At 34.1% G+C, this 20,966-nt stretch overlaps 1 protein-coding gene across 6 annotated transcripts in view; it reads right to left on the bottom strand.

Moving 5' to 3' along the window:
• PCDH11X (protocadherin 11 X-linked) overlaps positions 1 to 20,966 on the bottom strand; it is a 799,800-nt gene that overhangs the window by 138,892 nt on the left and 639,942 nt on the right. For 4 of the 6 annotated variants that reach the window (XM_003412695.4, XM_003412697.4, XM_023551412.2 and 1 more), the window contains one exon: positions 14,165 to 14,188. The exons of the other annotated variants lie outside the window; for them this stretch is intronic. In XM_003412695.4, the coding sequence (XP_003412743.3) occupies positions 14,165 to 14,188 (24 nt within the window). The remainder of the gene's footprint in view (positions 1 to 14,164; positions 14,189 to 20,966) is intronic. 6 annotated transcript variants of the gene reach the window in all.

Genomic DNA, 20,966 nt, shown 5'->3' with positions numbered 1-20,966 from the left:
AGTGTTCTCTACTGAGGGCTTCTCTTGAAAGCTACTCAAAAATTTCAAAGAGAGCTAAATGCAATGAATTGTGGTCCTTAAGAGCCTCAAATATATGCCATAAAGTCTGCAATTGAAAGTATCAACTTTGATCTATACAGCCCCTTGGTGCCTCACATTCAACATTTTTCCCAATATCACCCATAGCAGTAAAAACCAACGAAAGCGCTTTTCCCAAATGTATTTTGCTTTGAACTTTGAAAAAAGCCAGAAGGAAAATGTTCTTAAAGGAGCAAGCATTAATTCAAAGGTTTCAAGATTCTCTTTGTTTGCTTTATTTGAGGTATAATATCAAACCAAAGCATACCTAGGTCCCTTTCCTCTCTGTGGCCCAAACCCAGCAATTAACCCTTACTCATTGATAAATATCTCACATTGTGCTAATACAGTAGTCACTAGCCACTCACAGCTAATGAACACATGGAATATGACTAGATGAAATTGAAATATGCTGTAAATGTAAAATATATACCAGATTTAAAGATTTAGCAAGAAAAAACAAATGTAAAACAGCTTATTGATAATTTTATATTGATTAAAGGTTGGAATGATAATACTTCTATATATTGGGTTAAATAAAATATATTATAAAATTAATTTCATTTGTTTCTTTTACCTCTTTAAATATGGCCAATAAACAATCTGAAATTACATATTTCCATTTAATGGTATTGATCAAGCTCATTGATAAAAAATTACCTGAAATTTAAGACTCTTGGGCTACAGTCTGAGATAAACAATTTCTCTAAAGAGACAGATGCTTTTTCAGTAACCAATTTTTGTGTATCCTAGAAAAAATACATATTTGTAAATTATATTTCGACCTAAAAATTCTGCCTCACAGTAGACACAGAAATTTAAAATTATTAACTTTATGATTTTTGTCAGTCAAAAAAAGAAAAAAGGAAAAACATTTCAGGAATACTGAATCATTATTTGGGAACCATTTCATAAAGAAAGAGAAACAACAGTAACCACAGACTAAAGTTTAAGATAAAGAAAGATCAGAGCTGAATCAGTCATTTTCTAATTGCAATAAAATTTAGGTATTCTTGAATAAAGCAATTTCTACATAACTTCATCATGAATGAAGGCAACCCTATTTAGTCTTTAGGAAGGCTCATATTGATTATCTGTTGTTTTTGCTGGTGATGGTGGTGTCATGCTTTTTAACTTGCTACTTTTACTTTTAGTTTTGTAGATACAGCCAAAAACATGACTAATTTCTTCTTATCCACCATTTTTTTTACTGCTGTTCGTGACTATATTTTGCATTAATGTTTTAATTTGTACAAGGACATATATTATGAAAATGTAAAATATGGTAATAATTACCTAAAGTCACAAATAGAAAAACTTTTTAAATGAGTGAACAAAAAGAGGCGGGGCAAAGACGGTGGAGTAGTCAGACACTTCCTGCTTTCATTCTTACAACAAAGACCAAAGAAAAACAAGTAATATGATTATGTATGACAACCTAAGAGACCTGAACATCAAAGGCAAAGCTGAAGAATTGGATTGAGCAGCAGGGGGAAGGAGAGATGGTTCAGAAGCAGTGAGGAGTTGCCAGACCTGACCCAGCAGGAACCAGCACTCTGCAGGCCAGATTGGCTGATGCGAGTGGTGAGGCGAGCAGTGGTGCTCAGGACACATTTTCCGCATTGGGAGAGACTGAACAGCGAAGAGTCTACTCAAGCCTCCAGAACCAGTGAAAAGGGGCAGTCAATTGGCAAAAGATAACTACGTGCATCTAACCTACCATGCAGATCAAAAAATACCCTTATGGGGAAAACCTCTTACCCATTTACCTACCCCCTCCCTACTCTGCACCAGGTCCCCAGCCAGCATCAAGATAGCCACATCCCCTGGGCTGGAAATAGAACGCGTCATGCACTGAGCCATTCTTCCAGCCTTGGACAGAGAACAAATTAACAAACAGGAAAAAATAACCTCCCAGTGACACTAAGCTGGGAATCACGGCAGGCACAGCTCCTTTGCTTAGGCACAGGCATAAGGGGTCCAGAGACTTTGAATGCCTTTCACTCCTGATTAGACCTGTGTGGGCCCATTTTCAATGGCATAGGCCCTCATTAAGACAGTACAGCAGGGTATATACCTGAAGCCTAACTTCAACTGTATGTTATATGATGGAGTGGTAGGTTCCTGTTATTTGGCACTGCTCAGTCTATTAAGCAGGGTCCTCACCTACCTATATCAGGGGCCTGAGGACTGGTGGCTCCACCCACTTCACCTAGCCACCTGAGACAGGTGTCCAAGAATAAGTGGTGCCTCCCAGTCCTTACAGCCAACAGCATTGTGTGCTCATAGTCTGTCTGCAAAATTTACCCACATAGGCACTCTAGGGAATAGGGACACACTTTACTCCCAGACACTCAGGGGCAGCTAGTAGCCCCCTGCCTTACTGAGCATATGCCCGCCCACTGCAGTCAGATACATGTGCCAACACCAATCACCCCTGCCCAACTACAACTGTAGGTGAGAGTCTGCACCACACACTTGGTGACTGACTACCTGGACATCTGACCTGAATCTATACAAGAAAAGTAAATGGACTCCTGAGCTCGCATGCCTGGTAACAGATCTAACCACCTGGTAACAGGATATTAGAGCTTCAAAGGCACCAATAATCGAGCTTGCTCACAAGAGCAGCCTATTTGGGCATATCAAAACAAAACAAGAAGCTAGGACACAGTAAGCAAACATAAAATAAATAAATATAATAACATGATGGCTCAGAGACAACAGTCAATATCAAATCACATAGACACAGACCATGACGGCTTCAGCAAGTTCCAAAAACAAAGAGTCTAGAAATCTTCTGGAGGAAGAGAAGTTCCTGGAATTACTGGAGGTAGAATATGAAAGATTAATATGCAGAATTCTTCAAGAGCTAAGGAAGGAGATCAGTCAAAATGTAGAACAAACCAAGGAACACACAGACAAAGCAATAGATGAACTTATGGAGGTATTGGAAGAGCACAATGACAAATTCAACAGGCTGCAAGAATCCATAGAGAGACAGCAAACAGAAATCCTGAAGATTAACAATAAAATTTCAGAATTAGACAACTAAATAGAAAGTCATAGGAGCAGAATTGAGGCAAAGGAAGACAGAATTCGTGAGATTGAAGATAAATAACTTGACATCAACTTATTGAGGAAAAATCAGATAAAAGAATTAAAAAAAATTAAGAAACACTAAGAATTATGTGGGACTCTGTAAAGAGCCAATAAGACTAAGTTCAGACTACTCAGCAGAAACCATGCAGGCAAGAAAGCAATGGTACGACATAAAAAGCCTTGAAGGAAAAAAAATTGCCAATGAATTATTATACATCCAGCAAAACTGTCTCTCAAATATTATTATGAAATTAGGGCATTTCCTGATAAAAAGAAGTTTAGGGAATTTGCAAAAACCAAACGAAAATTATAAGAAATACTAAAGAGAGTCCTCTGGTTAGAAAATCCATTAACATCAGATAACAACCTAAGTCTAGAACACAGGTCAGAACAACCAGATATAAACCCTGATGGGGAAGTCACAAAAATAAATAAAAGCTAAAAAGTTAAAAATAGGAATAGAGAGATGTCAATATGTAAAAGATGATGTTAAAACAAAAAAAGAAGGACTAAAAAATGTAGTCATAGGTCTTTCATATGGAAAGGAAGGCAAGATGATACAAAGAAATAAAAGATTGGTTTGAACTTAGAAAAATAGGGGTAAATACAAAGGAAACTAATAATCCTACACAACAAAATAAAAGAAGAAAAACATGAAGACTCAGCAAACACAAAATCAACCACAATGAAAAAGATGAAAAGAAAATTCATAAACAAAAACAACTCAGCACAGAAAATAAAGCGTAACAAAGAAACTGTCAACAACACACAGAAAAAAAGGCATTAAAATGAAACCACTAAACTCATACATATCAATAATTACATGGAATATAAATGGACTAAATGTGCCAATAAAGAGACAGAGAGTAACAGAATGGATAAAAAAAAAAAACATGGTCAGTCTATATGTAGCCTACAAGAGACATACTTTAGACTTAAAGACAAACAAACTAAAATTCAAAGGATGGAAAAGAATATATCAAGCAAACAACGATTAAAAAAGCAGGAGTGGCAATATTAATTTCTGACAAAATAGACTTTAAACTAAAATCCACCATAAAGGATAAGGAAGGGCACTATATAATAATTAAAGGGTCAGTACACCAGGAGGAAATAACCAAAATAAATATTTATGCACCCAACAACAGGGCTCCAAAATTCATAAAACAAACTCTAACGGTATTGAAAACAGATAGAAAGCTCCATAATAGTAGGAGACTTCACCACACCACTTTCAGTGAAGGACTGAACATCCAGAAAGAAGCTCAACAAAGACACGCAAGGTCTAAATGCCACAATCAAACAACTTGATGTTACAAACTTATACAGAACACTCCACCCAACAGGAACCAAGTATACTTTCTTTTCTAGTGCACATGGAACATTCTCGAGAAGAAACCACATATTAGGCCATAAAGCAAGCCTTACCAGAATCCAAAGCATCAAAATATCATAAAGTATCTTTTCTGACCATAAAGCCATAAAAGTAGAAATCAATAACAGAAAAACCAAGGAAAAAAAAATCAAACACATGGAAACTGAACAACACCTTGCTCAAAAACTACTAGTTTATAGAAGAAACTAAAGACAGAATAAAGAAATTCACAGAATCAAATGAGAATGAAAACACTTCCTACCAGAACCTTTGGAACACAGCAAAAGCAGTGCTCAGAGGTCAATTTATAGCAATAAATGACACAGCCAAAAAGAAGAAAGGGCCATAATCAAAACATTAACTGTATAACTCAAACAAATAGAAAAAAGAGTAGCAAATGAAACCTTCAGGCACAAGAAGAAAGCAAATAATAAAATTTAGAGCAGAACTAAATGAAATAGAGAATATAAACACAATTTGAAAGTGTTAACAAGACCAAAAGCTGGTTCTTTGAAAAGATCAACAAAATCGATAAACCATTGACCAAACTGACAAAAGAAAGGCTGGATCATATGGTAGTTCTATTTCTAGCTTTTTAAGGGAGCACCAAATGTATAAATTTCCAGAAACACACTATCTACCTACACTAACACAGAGGTAGGACAACTAAATAAATCTATAACAAAAGAAGAGATTAAAAAGGTAATAATAATAATAAAAAAAAGCCCTGGCCCTGACAGCTTCACTGGAGAATTCTATGAAGCTTTCAGAGAAGAGTTAACACCACTACTACTAAAGGTATTTCAGAGCATAGAAAAGGATGGAATACTCCCAAACTTATTCTATGAAGCCAGCATAATTTTGATAAGAAAACCAGGTAAAGTCACCACAAAAAAAGAAAACTACAGACCAATATCCCTCATTAGACACTAAAATACTCAACAAAATTTTAGCCAATAGAGTTCAACAACTTATCAAAAAAATAATTCACCATGAACAAGGGGGAATCATACCTGGTATGAAGGGATGGTTCAACATCAAAAAAACAGTCAATGCAATCCATCACACCAATGAAACAAAAGACAAAAACCGCATGATCTTATCAATTGATGCTGAAAAAGCAATTGACAAAGTCCAACACCCATTCATGATAAAAACTCTCAACAAAATAGGAATAGAAGGGAAATTCATCAACTTAATAAACGGCATTTATACAAAGCCAAGAGCCAACATCATCCTAAATGGAGAGAGTCTGAAAGCATTTCCCTTGAGAACTGGAACCACAGGAGGATGTCCTTTATCGGCACTCTTATTCAACATTGTGCTGGAGGTCCTGGCCAGAGCAATCAGGCCAGAAAAAGAAATAAAGGCATTCAGATTAGTAAGAAAGAAGTAAAAGTATCTCTATTTGCAGATAATATGATGTTATACACAGAAAATCCCAAAGAATCCACAAGAGAACTACTGGAACTAATAGAAGATTTCAGCAAAGTATCAGGATACAAGATAAAAATCAGCCAGATTCCTCTATACCAACAGACAGAACTTCAAAGAGGAAATCACCAAATGAATACCATTTACAATAGCCCCCAAGAAGGTAAAATACATAGGAATAAATCTAACCAGAGACGTAAAAGATGTATACAAAGTAAACTACAAGACACTACTGGAAGAAACCAAGAGAGACCTACACAAGTGGGAAAACATACCTTACTCATGGATAGGAAGACTCAACATTGTGAAAATGTCTATTCTACCCAAAGCCATCTACAGATACAATGCAATTCTGATCCAAATTCCAATGGCATTTTTTAATGAGATGGAGAAACAAATCACCAACTTCATATGGATTGGGAAGAGGCCCTGGATAAGTAAAGCATTACTAAAGAAGAAGAACAAATTGGGGGCCTCATACTACCTGATTTTAGAACCTATTATACTGCCAAAGTAGTCAAAATAGCCTGGTACTGGTACAACAACAGATACATAGACCAATGGAACAGAATTGAGAATCCAGATGTAAATTCGTCCACCTATAAACAGCTGATATTTGACAAAGTCCCAAAGTCCATTAATTGGAGAAAAGACAGCATGTTTAAAAAATGGTGCACATAACTGGATATCCATCTGCAAAAAAAATGAAACAAGACCCATACCTCACACCAGGCACAAAAACTAAGTCAAAATGGATCAAAGACCTAAATATAAAATCTAAAATGATAAAGATCATGTGAGAAAAATTAGGGACAATGCTGGGATCCCTAATACATGGCATAAAGAAAATACAAAACATTACTAACAATGCACAAACACCAGAAGAGAAACTAGATAACTGGGAGCTCCTAAAAATCAAAGAGTTATGCTTATCCAAAGACTTCACCAAAAGTGTAAAATGACAATGTACAGACTGGGAAAAAAATTTTGGGTACGACAAATCCAATCAGCATCTAATCTCTAAAATCTACTGCAAAACCTCAACAACAAAATGAAAAATAACCCAATTAAAAAATAGGCAAAGGATATGAACATGTACTTCACCAAAGAAGACGTTCAGGCAGCTAACAGATGTATGAGGAAATGCTCATGATTATTAGCGATTAGAAAAATGCAAATCAAAACTAAAATGAGATGCCATCTCACCCCAAGAAGGCTAGCATTAATCAAAAAAAAAACACAAAATAATAACTGTTGGAGAGGTCGTGGAGAGACTGGAACACGTATACACTGCTAGTGGGAATGTAAAACGGTAGAAGCACTTTGAAAATCGATTTGGTACTTCCTTAAAAAGTTAGAAGTCCCATATGGTCCAGAATCCCACTCCTAGGAATATATCCTAGAGAAATAAGAGCCCTCGCACGAATAGATATATGCACACTCATGTGCACTGCAGCACTGTTCACAATAGCAAAAAGATGGAGACAACTTAGGTGCCCAGCAGCAGATGAATGGATAAATAAATTATGGTATATTCACAAAATGGAATGCAATGCAACAATCAAGAACAAGGATGAAACTGTGAAATATCTCATAACATGGAGGAATCTGGAAGGCATTACGCTGAGTGAAATTAGTCAGCTGCAAAAGGAAAAATATTGTATAAGACCACTATTATCAGAACTGTAGAAGAGAATATTCTTTGATGGTTACGAGAGGGTGGAGGGAGGGAAGGAGAGGGGTTTTCACTAATTAGATAGTAGATAAGAACTATTTTAGGTGAAGGGAAAGACAACACACAGTGCAGGAGATGTCAGCACACCTGGACTAAACCAAAAGCTAAGAAGTTTCCTGAATACACCTAAACACTTCCAGGGACAGAGTAGCAGGGGCAGGGGTCTGGGGACTATGGTTTCAGGGGACATCTACATCAATTGGCATAACAAAGTTTATTAAAAAAATCTTCTGCATCTCACTTTGGTGAGTGGCATCTGGGGTCTTAAAGCTAGCAAGTGGCCATTTAAGATGCATCAGTTGGTCCCAACCTGGAGCAAAGGAAAATGAAGAACACCAAAGACACAAGGAAAACATGAGCCCAAGAGACAGAAAGGGCCACATAAACTAGAGAGATTCCATCAGCCTGAGACCAGAAGAACTAGATGGTGCCAGGCTACCACCAATAATTGACCTGACAGGGAACATAACAGAGAATCCCTGGGGAAGCAGGAGAAAAGTGAGGTGTAAAACTCAATTCTAGTAAAAAGCCCAGACTTAATGACCTGAGACTGGAGGGACCCCGGAAGACATGGTCCCGGGACTCTCTCTTAGCCCAACACTAAAACCATTCCCAAAACCAACTCTTCAGACAAAGATTAGACTGGACTATAAGACATTAAATGATACTTGTGGAGACTGTGCTTCTTAGCTCAAGTAGGTACATGAAACTAAATGGGTGGCACCTGTCCAGAGGCAAGATGAGAAGGCAGAAAGGGACAGAAGCTGGTTGAATGGACAGGGGAAATACATGGTGAAGAGGAGTGTGCTTTCACATTATGGGGAGAACAGTTAGGGTCACATAACAATGTGTGCATAAATTTTTGCATGAGAAACTAACTTGAACTGTAAACTTTCACTTAAAGCACAATAAAATAAAAAAGAGTGAATCAAAAAGCAAGTTTATACAAATCTCAATATTCCATTAGTTTAATGAAATATTTCTCATTAAGTGTTGCATTCCCCAAAATTGTCAACTGTGAATTTTAATAATTGGAAGGCAAGTAAACTCTAAAATGTATTTTGTCAATTACATATGTAAAGAGAAAATGATTAGATTTGAGAATAGTTTTCCCATAATGTTTTTAATGGTCTTGAATTACAAGTAAACAAAATTGAAAATGTTTGAACAGTGAAAAACATAGTATATGAGCCAGCTTTTTTGAATTCTCCCAAAGTATTTGCAAGAATTTAGTATTCATGCTTTTTTGTTCAAAGTTATATAATAAAACTAACTTCAGTTGGAAAGCAGAGATAGACAAAAATGATAACCCAAGTGGGCATCAACTACTCAACCTACTGTTTGTGACTCTGCCTATGTATGCGTGTGTGTGTGGCTATATCTCCACAGTAGTGGGCCTTCTTTTGTGGACTTGACTAGTTAATCATTCTGCTCACATTTGTTCACTCAGTAAGTTATTTATTGCGTGCTTAGGGATACAAATAAATATTAGAAATGATTCCTACTCTCAAGTTTTTCATCTTGAGTGTACACATAGAAATAATATGAAATCTTTTATGAAATATATCAAATGAGTTGGAAATATCAGTTCATACAATTGACGTTTAGAGAAAGGTAACACAAGATTACCCAGCTGAAGATACTCACACTTCGGCTGGGTAACCATGAAAGATTTCCTAGATTAGTCCATGAAAGCTGTGTAAGATTTCAATGAGGATGGAAAAAACAAAATGTCAGAACATGGGGAGGTAGAATCATCAGCACAGATATCTTCTTGTAGTAAAAAACCTGCTTTAACTATCTATGGGTCAGCAGATAGGCTGGTTTTGCTTATTATCTGCCTTATTACCTGGATAGTGCAAACTGTAAAGTTGGCAGTTTGAGGTCACCCATAGGCACGACAGAAGAAAGGCCTGGTGATCTGCTTCCATAAGATTACAGCCCAAAAATCCTGTGGAGTGCAGTTCTACTCTCAAGCACATGGGGTCGCCATGAGTTGGAATCCACTTGATGGCAATGGGTTTGGTTTTGTTTTTATTTGATTTTGTCATATGGAGAGTACTGGACACCTGTACTTCTAGATTTAAAAAATTAGGCAGATTTTTCATTAACTTTATTTAAACGCTCAAATTATTAACACGGATTTTGATGTATGTATGAAAAAATACTATATGACTATTTTTAACAAATTTTATGGAAAGGTATGTATTTTGTAATAAATCGTATCAGTAGTCTTCTGTGTGAAAGGGCTACTAATATTTAAAATGGACGGTTTAAAATATTTTTCTCACATAGGAGATATACGGAGATACACCACACAGTTGTTCTTAATATTCATAAGGGGGTAGGAGGGCAGCTTTTGATGTGATAGCTGCAAGTGAAAGTAAAGAAACACAGTATCTTTTTTCTGAGTCGGGAAAAGAGTCAATTTCAAAACAATGTAATACAAGAGTGATGTATAGTAAAATCGTTCTGTATGAAATGGGGATTACTGTTCTAATTAGCTAAAGCAGAAATGCAAAGTTAGAACTATCACAATGTTTATGGCTCATTTAAACTTTTGAGCCATGTTTTGCTAACGAGCAGCTGACTAATATGCCACTTAGCAATGACATTTATTTCACCTACATGGATTAAAAAAAAAAAAAAAAGATCAAAAAGATCAAATAAACCCATTACTATTGAGTCAATTCTAACTCATAATGACCATATAGGATAGAGTAGAACTGCCCCACAGGGTTTTCAAGGCTGTAATCTTATGGAAGCAGACTGCCACATCTTTCTCTCATGGAACAGCTGGTGAGTTCAAACTGTGGACATTCAGGTTAGCAGCCCAGTGCTCTAACCACTGTGCAACTAGGGCTCAAAAAAAGAAAAGAAAAAAAGACAAATAGTGTAAACCCAGAACACGAAGTTTAAAGAATACATTTTCTTTGCACAGGCCACGTTTGAAAGCTATGCCAAAGGTTTTTAGCAGAATGATAATGTAGCCTCGGAAAGATAATATGTTTTTCCAGTAGTCTATTTTTATGATAAATAATGTCAAATTTGCTTCTTTTTTCTTCATTATGGAAAAAAGTATTAAAATAATATAATTTTATCATAAGGCACATTTTTCTAGCTCCATCTGTCAATGTACAATATATAATGAATATGGCAGAATTAACTTGTTATATATTATTTGAGGAAGGCAATTTTAGATGCCAAAATATCCAAATGCTAGCACTTCATAAGACTTAATTCTGTTCACAAATATTTTTCTATGACATTCTAGGGTCTATTATTAATAATCTAAAACAAAACTAACAAAACTTCATGTTGATTTAGTTCTTTGGTTGGGGAATTTAGCAAGATACTAAATTAGCATGAATGAATTAATATTATAGCCTGTCCTATAAATTTGTCACTTGGAAACTTACACATGAATTTTCATTAACTCCTGGACATGACGAAAGATACTCTGTGAAAAGATACTACTTTTTTCACTAATTGACATTTGAAAGGCTCCATATCTATGATGCATAGGAATGAATTATGCTTTATGTTCACAAACTCTCGTTAACTACGTAGTTAGATGAAGACAGGTGATTCCTTTGGCTGAGAGAGAATCTATTTTCCCATAGTCTCTCTTTGAATCCTCAACCATAACCTGTTTCCCCCCCACACCTCCATCCCTAAGCAGTTGTCTCTGATTCAAAGTCAACATTTCAAGTCTACAGTAAGTTACAGTTGATCCTTAAGTACTAACAATAATTATGAAAAAGAACTCAAGAACAGACAAGAGTTATCTGAGAGCCAAGAGGGTAAGGATTATCTATGGAAACACTGTAAGAATATGTCCAAAATCAGCTTGGATAACTGAAGCATTAGTATGAACAACAGATAAATGACTGCAGGTAGCCAAACCAGTTGACTTTCTATTGCTTTCTAACCCTAAACTTCATTGACAGAAGAAAATGTAATTGATATCTTATTGATGAAACTCTTGCCATTATATTTAAAAAGTGCAAAAAATTAAACTACATTTGCAAACAAACACAATGAAAGGTATTAGTTTATTAATGCTTATTAATTAGTATTTTGCTCACAAGGTATAAAATAATTTGTCCTGGATGAATTGACAAGTATATGTTTGCCATCTCCTCTTTGGACACAAGTAAGGCACCTCCAGAAGTAGGAGTAGTTATCTTACTACAAGGACCTTGCATGCATACACCTAATTGACTATGAGGGAAAAAGCCTACATATTTTAGAAAATAAATCAATGTCATGGCTGTTAATCAGTCATCCCTCAATAGAAAAGTTTAATGAATGAAATTATCTGAGATCCATATATTAATGAGTTAAGGTCATAAATTTGTTTCCCTGTTATGTACTAACATTTAAATATGAAATATGCCTAAGGAATTGTAGTACGTGAGATAAATAATACCAAGTCTAGTCAAATGGGCTGACACTGGAAAATGGTTGTACATGACATGGTGTGGAAATGGTCATAAAAGATAACTGTAAATGTTACTATGGAATTTCAGTATAGCTTGGAGTCAGAGCCCATCTGCACTATGAATATGTTATATAAATATGGTTGAATTAAAGGAAAAGTTGAAGTCTGAGTTTGATTGAAATTGTCATTACTCATTGATCTACTGATGAAGGTTCAAAGTATCTAAGTAATAGTAATACATTACAAAAGGTATAGTGCTTTAGAGATTATCAAATGCATTCCTATATTATTTAACCTCTCTTGTTTCAGTTTCTCACTCCGAAAAGTGGAGATAATAGTAGAACCTGCCACATAGGATTGTTGCAAATATTATAGTAATATTAATTGGAACTGTCCCTGGAATATAGTATGCACTCAAATATTAGCTATTGTACATTTTATTATAATTAGCATTATCCTTCATCACCACAACTTCTCTGAGGCTTAGGTATAAATACGATTACTGCGAGTTTTAAAATGGAACAAGAAAAAAAGAAAGCTGAGAGTCTAAGTTTAGATGACCTGGCCAAGTGTACACATCTAGTTAGGTGCAGAACTGGCACTAGAACTGAAGGTGTTCTGACAAACATTCAAATACTCTTTCCACTATATCTCTGAAAATTTATGATCAAAACACCTTAACTTTTTATCATAACCACAGCCAAGTCAATATGAAAAGTATCTATCAGGAATGCCTAAAAATTAACAAGAAGGGGAGAGAGAAAGTAAAAAGCAAACATATTAGATCTACTTTAATCTGAAATAAACCATGGAAACTTTGAATACGCAAAGCTTTCAAGAGGAATAATATATTCTGCTTGAGATTCTACTATTTAGATGACAGCCAAAAATTATCATGAACATAGGAACTGATTATATAAGTTCACAAGAGGACTACTCCAACATGATATAAAAAGACCACATCAAAATTTAAAAACATTTAAAATATCAAATGCTAATTAAGCATGCTATTAAAAAAAAAAAAACTTTTTTTTTTTTTAGTATAGGTAATATGTAAAAATTAAATATTAATGTTGAAGTTCTTCTTTACATAACAATTAAGATGTATGACTGATTTCGGGAAGATTTATTCTTTGAGTACTATTTCTATTTAGTCACAAAATCAAGAAACTATAAATTATCATTTAAAATAAAAATGTATGAAGGTAAAATAAATTATTGTTTTAAACAGCAATGGAACAATATGACATATCCATTTCCAAATAAAGGGTGGATGACAAAGAAATGGGTGAATATATACAGTGGATGCAAATATATTTGAAACATTCAAAATATCATATCACATTTTAAAATTTTTATCAGTGCTATAAAATTATAAACATTTTAACTGATTGCTTAAACTCCAGATTTAAAGATTCTGTTATCTTTCTTCTCTAATTTAGTATAGATGCTCATGTATTCTTTATATTATAATTTGGTAAGAAAATACAGCCTACGTATTATTTACAGGTTCACAAAGTATGTAAATTTGGATTGTTTTGCTAGGTATGTACACTTACATACAATTTAAAGATCAAATTGGAGTAAGTAATTCAGAAAACAACAACTAAACTTTCAATGCCTCCTCAGATAAAATGCCAAAAACTTACACTATTAGAGGAAAAAAGTGAATATTAAATTTGTAGGTAATTTGAAAGCAACTACTGTAAGTCAAATAAATAACTATAGGGTCACGTTAAATCTGCTATCTAAAAATTGATGACCCATAACTTGGAAAAAAACTTTTCAGTAAAAAAGATATCCAGTTGACTGAACACCTTTGTAGCCATCAGCTTATTTTAACATACTAAAAATGTGTTTGAAGCAAACAGTTGAAATTGCAATGTTTTATGAGAAAGTGAAAAGGCCAAAAGTTCTTAAAACAAACACAAATAAGCAACTTATTTTATAATGAAACATGCATCAATCACAGTAATTGCGTTGATTTCTACTGTACCTTTCTTTAGTCCAGGAATGAAAGCTAAAAGAGATTTTAATAAAGTTAAACACAATAAATATTTTCTCTTATTGCTAATACATTCTGTTAACATAAAAAATAAATGTAAATTTTAACATACAGCAATATATTTTCAACTTCATTTTACAGAGTCTATGATTGAGATTAATGAGGTAAGGGACTGATAGACTATGAAATGTCTTCTGTGATATGTTTTTCTAAAATCAGACTCAAGCAATGATATTTGCTGGCATCTTGAGAAGGAATAATTTGTTCTTTTCCTAAAGGCAATGTGCTCTTGAATTCAGCATATTGCTAGACCTCAGTGGATCTCTTTTGCTTCATTGCCTGTGATGGCACAGTATAGCTCCCTATTGAAATGCCATTGTTTTTGACTTAACAGGTTGTTCTGACCCCAAATTCTGGTACAGAAAATAGTAATGGGAAAAGACCAAAAATTAATAGGCATTAGCATGAGAATGGCCCAATAGTTTAAGATAATTTTCCTAAAATACAGCTGTTTTCAAAACTAGAATTCCATATTATTTCTCACAATTAGAACATGAGCTATTAGGGATTATCATTATTTTCTAGACAAATTCAGGCATTGCATTATTAAGTGACCCTCTTCAAAACTGTGTGAGACTGTGCTTGATCTTCACAGGTACCCAGTGCCATCGAAACCCAAGGTAGTGAAGCTTATTTTTGTATGAAATAATTGCACGCTTATAAAAACTCGGGTATGTGTCAATCTGGACAGATGACACTCAAATTTAATATTTGTAAAACTTTTAAGGCCAAGGGGAAAAATTATTCCCTAATTATTTCTGTATTTTAAGATATTTTATATAATAGTCATATCAGAATAAAAACTTAAATGCTAAATATTTGGAACTTGTTTAAAAATATATTTAGAATGAAATTAGAATATAATGAAACCAAACCAAAAAAACCAAACCCATTGTTGTCAAGCCCATTCAGACTCATAGTACAACTGCCCTATAGGGTTTCCAAGGAGCAGCTGGTGGATTCGAACAGCCAACTTTTTGGTTAGCGGCTGACCTCTTAACCACTGCGCCACCAGGGCACCGTAATGAAACTAAAGACAAAATTCTTAGACAGAAGGAATAGGTCAGAAATAAACACAAAACTGAAGGTAAAAGATTATACAATTATAAGGATTAATGAGAGTGAGTTGCACAACCTTTTTTGGGATGTCATTGACATATACCCAACACATTTATTTTTCATGATAAGTTGTTTCATTTATAAGCAATATAATTTAATTTTACTATTATCTGAAGTATAAAATAGAATTAAAACCCAGTTCTTTTCCTTGACAATTTAGGTAAGATTGACCTTCTAAATAGAATTTTACAACTCCTCACCCAGAAATCGTTCTCTGCTTCAATGACAAGAATCACACACAGGCACATACACACACACACACACTCTATTCTAGTTTATTATTTGACTTAATGCATCACGTGGAGTTTTCAAACACACTGGAGTGAAAAGAGAAAGGCTGCTTTAGGCAAATAAGGGATAAAGTGATTGCTTTTCATTTTTAAGACTGCAATATCAGTGTGATGTAGGCCTTAATGATCAAAATCCTTTCTAATATGGTAACTGAAAAGGTCAGAAAAAAAAATGCATGTGATGAGTCTAGACTTATTTCTAAGGGTAAAAAGACTTATTTCTAAGGGTATGGCGGTACAAATAAAAGGAGCAAAACAAGTGAAATGACAACCATGAAAAAGAAAACAAACACATTTTTAAAACCTATTCCAGGATATTTTAATTCCCACCTGAATTCCCAACTAGTTCATAAACCACCAAAGATGAATACTGATCAATTTTTCTTAAAATTCAGAACAATAAGCAGGTTCTGCAGAAAATTTTCAAGGCTAACTCTGAAAAGACGCTTGAATTCATCACATGAGACACGGTCAAAATGGAAACCACTTTCCCTCACTAATGCTGTATATGTATCATTAAATGATAACAACAAAATGAAGTAATATTCAATATAATTTTGAGGATTTTTGTTTTCATAAAAGAAAACCCATCTCCAAATGTGTCCATAAAGTTAAGGCCACTTCTTAAAGTTTAAGTTTTTATTATTGATACTTTTGAAGCATCCACACTGCTCAAGATTTTGGCAGAGCCACCACCATCCTCGTCCTTTGAGCTACTGCAGTTTATGTGGAGTTATTGTGATGGAAATTAACGTTTCTATGAATTAATTCAACCAAATTCTGTATTATGAATATGTGCATAATACATTTATGTGTAATGTGATCTGTAATTTTACTAATATAAAAAACGAATATATTTAACAAGTTAAATAAAATTTGTTTTCAATGAAAACAATGTTTTCAAGTTATTAAATATTGTACCATTAAATTAATTATAGCAAAGCACGGTGAATAGTCCAGGTATCATTATTTTTACTTATATAAATGCTATATTAATATAAAAATGTATGTTTGTATAAATGGCTATTTTGAAGTATAATCGAGGTTTTTATATCATTTTGTAAATTAATGACCCCACAAATATCTGAGTTAATAAACTTAAAACAATAGAAATCACTGCACTTCCTGTACTGCAAAGTTCAACTTAAAGGAAACAAAATTTTTAAAAGTTAACAAAGAAGCTCCTTTTTAAGTCACATTACCATGGGAAAAATGCCAAATAATGTTATATTCTCCTATACACTTATATTTTAATATTTTTTATAATTCTAACATAAATATTTAAGTACTCTATCTGCACTAGAAACATCTGGTTAGTTGTTAAAGAGAGTTACCGGTAAACAGATAATGCTTGCATAGCTTAAAGGTCAACAGAGCTCACCACAAAATTGATACTGTTGGCATAATGCTTGTTGATCAAGCATCATGCATCAATGTATGATTGCCATTTACTTCAATAAAGTAGTAACAGCTGCAGTTGTTTTATCATGCATAATTTTTAAAGTCATATAATAAAACTACTTTTAGTAAAGACATTTTTGAAATAAAGGTCATTGTTCCTTAGGGTAAGTAAGAATTGAAAATATTTTTAAAGGAATTTGTTTGGGACTAATGAGATACCTTTGCCACTAGAGTCAAATTGAAGGATAATGATTTGTATAAGTATTTATAGCTATTCATCTTCTATGTCTCCTTAACTCAGTAAATTACAATGCTTATTATACTTCCTAATACAGAGAGAAACGTAAATCAAGATTCAATTCACCTAAAACCTAACACATTTTCTAAGTTATTATGAGCTAAATTTTGAGAACAACTTCCTCTTTATTTTCCTATGCAGAGTCACAAGAGTGTGTACTGAAGGTCACAGAATATAGCAGAATTAGTATGGAATAAACAAAGAAACAATCAATGTACTTGAAAATTATAATGCCAAGTTAACAAGCCAATACATAGTTTTCTATGAATAATGCCAATTTTAACACATTCTACACAATGTGCCAAAAAGATTCAATTCTTTTTGATGTATAATTCAAATCACCCCAGTGCATCTTCTTTTGATTGCAAAACTAATAAGCTTCAGCGTTATTGTACTTATGTAGATTGCATGGAGTCTGATCCACAAAAATAGTGAAGCTCAAATCAAATTTTCTGTTCAAATTGTGTGAAAGGTTAAGCTGCAAATTCAAAAGCTGTGAGGTGATTGATGTAATGAGCATCTTACTTACAGTGAAAGCAATGATGTAAATCTAAAATAAATTCTTCATCCTAGTATATTAAACTTTCCTTTCATATCTTTCGGGGCCTTAAGTTTCTATAGATGTTAGGCTACTGCTGGATCAAAGAAAGATGCATTTCAAAATTGGCAACAACTAAAGTCACAGTGTTGCCTTTTTAGGAATTAATAAAATCTTAGAAATTAAAGGAAAATACTTTAACTGTATATGCAATTTCCATTTTCCACATTAATCAAGTTTTGTTTGACCAAACTCATGTTATGTCATAACACCAAATAGCTCCTTTACTTTCATAATCTAGGGTTGTATGTTTTTTTAAATTTCTGAAATCAACTAATTTTTCCTATTCATCACAAAACATTTCTAGTCAACAGGATATTGACTATATTTTCAACCCTTTTATTTGGGAAAATCTTTAGTGTCGCTACAATGAATAACACTTTAAAATGCTTTTTTTTTTTTTTCGTGTTGCCAGTGTTTAAACACCTCAAAGCATAAACACCTCAAAGCATAGAGCTACAACTTAAATTTTATCTAACATAAAATGAGTTCAAAGACTAAGGATCAGAGCCCTTAGAATACCCTCTGATTCAACATCCTCAGTCTACATATGAGGAAATGAGGTCGAGAAAAATGAAGTGCCTTGCCTAAGACCCATACAACTAGCTTGAGGAAGAATTAGAATTAAAGTTCACTTTTTCTCCACCACAAAACTGCTCAAATGCTCTTTTTATTGACCATTTCCAAGAGATGGAAACAATATGTATATCCAAACCTATATGCCAAAGGCAAAGTTTTATTGAAGAGAATATCAAATGATTAATGCTTGTTAGAATGTATTTTTTTGGAAGTTCCAAATTAGGCAAATATTAAATGTAATTTACCTCTATGCATACACAACTCACAAGGGCAGAGCACATTTTGAGATTTAAAACTTTGCTGTGGCAAATCCAAATAATATGCTCACTCCTATTGAAAAAATATTAATTTGTAATTTAGTTTTTCCTAATGAGAAATGGAATCCAATGCCTTCTTTTCCCTAAAGATTTAAGGCAAAAAAATTTTCATCTCAAAATCTAGCCTAGATGTTTTCAGGGGTTCAAAATCACGTGGAATGAATCTAGCCAGTCATAAGAATTCCTTTTGGAAGTTACAATTAAGAGAAGAAAATTTCTGAGATGTAGAGGGCTAGACACTTTAGAGAAAAAGACTCTCATGATCACATCATTTTGTCCTCTATTGTTCTTCTGGTACTGACTTCACTTAATCACATTGGAAACCCTGGTGGTGTAGTGGTTAAGACTTTGGCTGCTAACCAAAAGGTCAGCAGTGTGAATCCACCAGGTGCTCCTTGGAAGCCCTATGGGGCAGATCTACTCTGTCCTACAGGGTCACTATGAGTTGGAATCAACTCGATGGCAATGAGTAATCACATTGTAGGAGTTCCGGAGTGGCACAAATGGTTAAATGCTAGACTATTAGGCAAAAGGTTGGCAGTTTGAACCAGCGGTGTTACTGAGGGAATGTGGGGGCTGTGTATTGCACCAGGTGACACTGTCAGAGGGGTGACACCAAAACGACTACAAAATTTTTGTGCAATGTTTCAGCAGAAATTTATTATTTTTTATAAAAATATTCCTATAGTTATATCATCAAAAAAATTTTCATAAGCCCAGCTTTTGTATATCAATATAGCTACAAACCTAAAACTCTCTGTTAACTTACTTTGTGAACCTTATAATGTCTCCTCTCAGAGCTGTCATTATTACCCAATTACAATGGATCTTCAAATTATGTGGTTTCGTCTGCACATGCTACAAGCACACCCCATTGTTTTCATTGCTGCCGGCGTCTTTATAGTGGCTGACTGTCTAATTTTCTGAGTTTTAGCTACAATATTGTGGTAATTAGCATGGGGGAGTGACACCATGAGTAACCACACTGGGTGACACCAACCCTAGTGACACCACTGGTTCAAACCTCCCCCCCCGGAGAAATGTCTCGAAAAACAGATCTGCTTCCAAAAGGTCGTGGCCTTGAAAACCCTATGCGGATGTTCTACTCTACAAACATGGCGTCACCAATGACTCAAAGACAACTAAGAACAACAACAAATCACATTGTAAAACTGTTCTAATGGGAGAAATGTTCATTTCACATTCCTCTGGTTTAGTTTGGGTATTGAAGGGAGAGGATACCTTTTATACAGATTGTGCTGACTCTTAAGGAGGAATTTAAGAAATGTGAATCATGAAAAACTCTCAACTTTTCATGAAACTAAAAGTGGCGATATAAATGGTTTTATAGTCCATTTAAAGTTCCTCCCAAGCCCCTGGTTACACTGCTTTGAGAGTTACATGGAACAGTTATGATAATATACAAATTTTAATGATCTTGAGAAATTCCAAAAGCAGAAGCTTAAGGGTTGGATCCATTATTTTTTTCAGTTTGTCAAAGAAAAGGCTAAGCAATTAATGTTTCTGAAATCTGTCTCTAAACTGTACAAAATGTTTGAAACAATTGCAGTTCTCAAACATTTCACACCTTTCAATATTCAATCTGTTCTTGAGTGAATGAATTATTAGAAGTGACAAAACAGATAAAAAATAAACCCTATATAAAGACTATTTAAAAATAGGACTTAGGGGTGTATCTAGTGTTTGGGTCCATAAAGAAATTGACTTTTAGGGCATGTTCCTTTGCCTGATTTATTGCAGACACGTAAAATACATGCCTTCAAGGTAATAGTGTCCAATCTGTACACTACTAAAGGATTTAAGTTTTTAATCTCTTCTTTTTGAAAGTGAATATGATTTTATTTTAATCAGTTTATCCAATTTTAGAAGTTTTGGATGGCTTGTCAACCAACCTTTTTGAGTAGTACATGTAGAAAAATAACAGGAATCAATCGCAAATTAATTAGACATGTACTATATTACAATAAAATTTTCTTTTAAAAAGAAGCCACATTTTAAAGAATTTTTGAAACTTTCCCTCACATTTCCAACAAACTCTTTGCTCTATTATAAACAAATTAAAAAACTTGTCACAGCATAAAAGATAACAGTAGTTTATTAAAATATCTGT

This window comes from Loxodonta africana, chromosome X, assembly GCF_030014295.1.
Source record: "Loxodonta africana isolate mLoxAfr1 chromosome X, mLoxAfr1.hap2, whole genome shotgun sequence".
Taxonomy (NCBI): domain Eukaryota; kingdom Metazoa; phylum Chordata; class Mammalia; order Proboscidea; family Elephantidae; genus Loxodonta; species Loxodonta africana.
The sequence above is the reverse complement of the archived record's forward strand: the minus strand, read 5'-3'. Positions and strand labels throughout refer to the sequence as shown.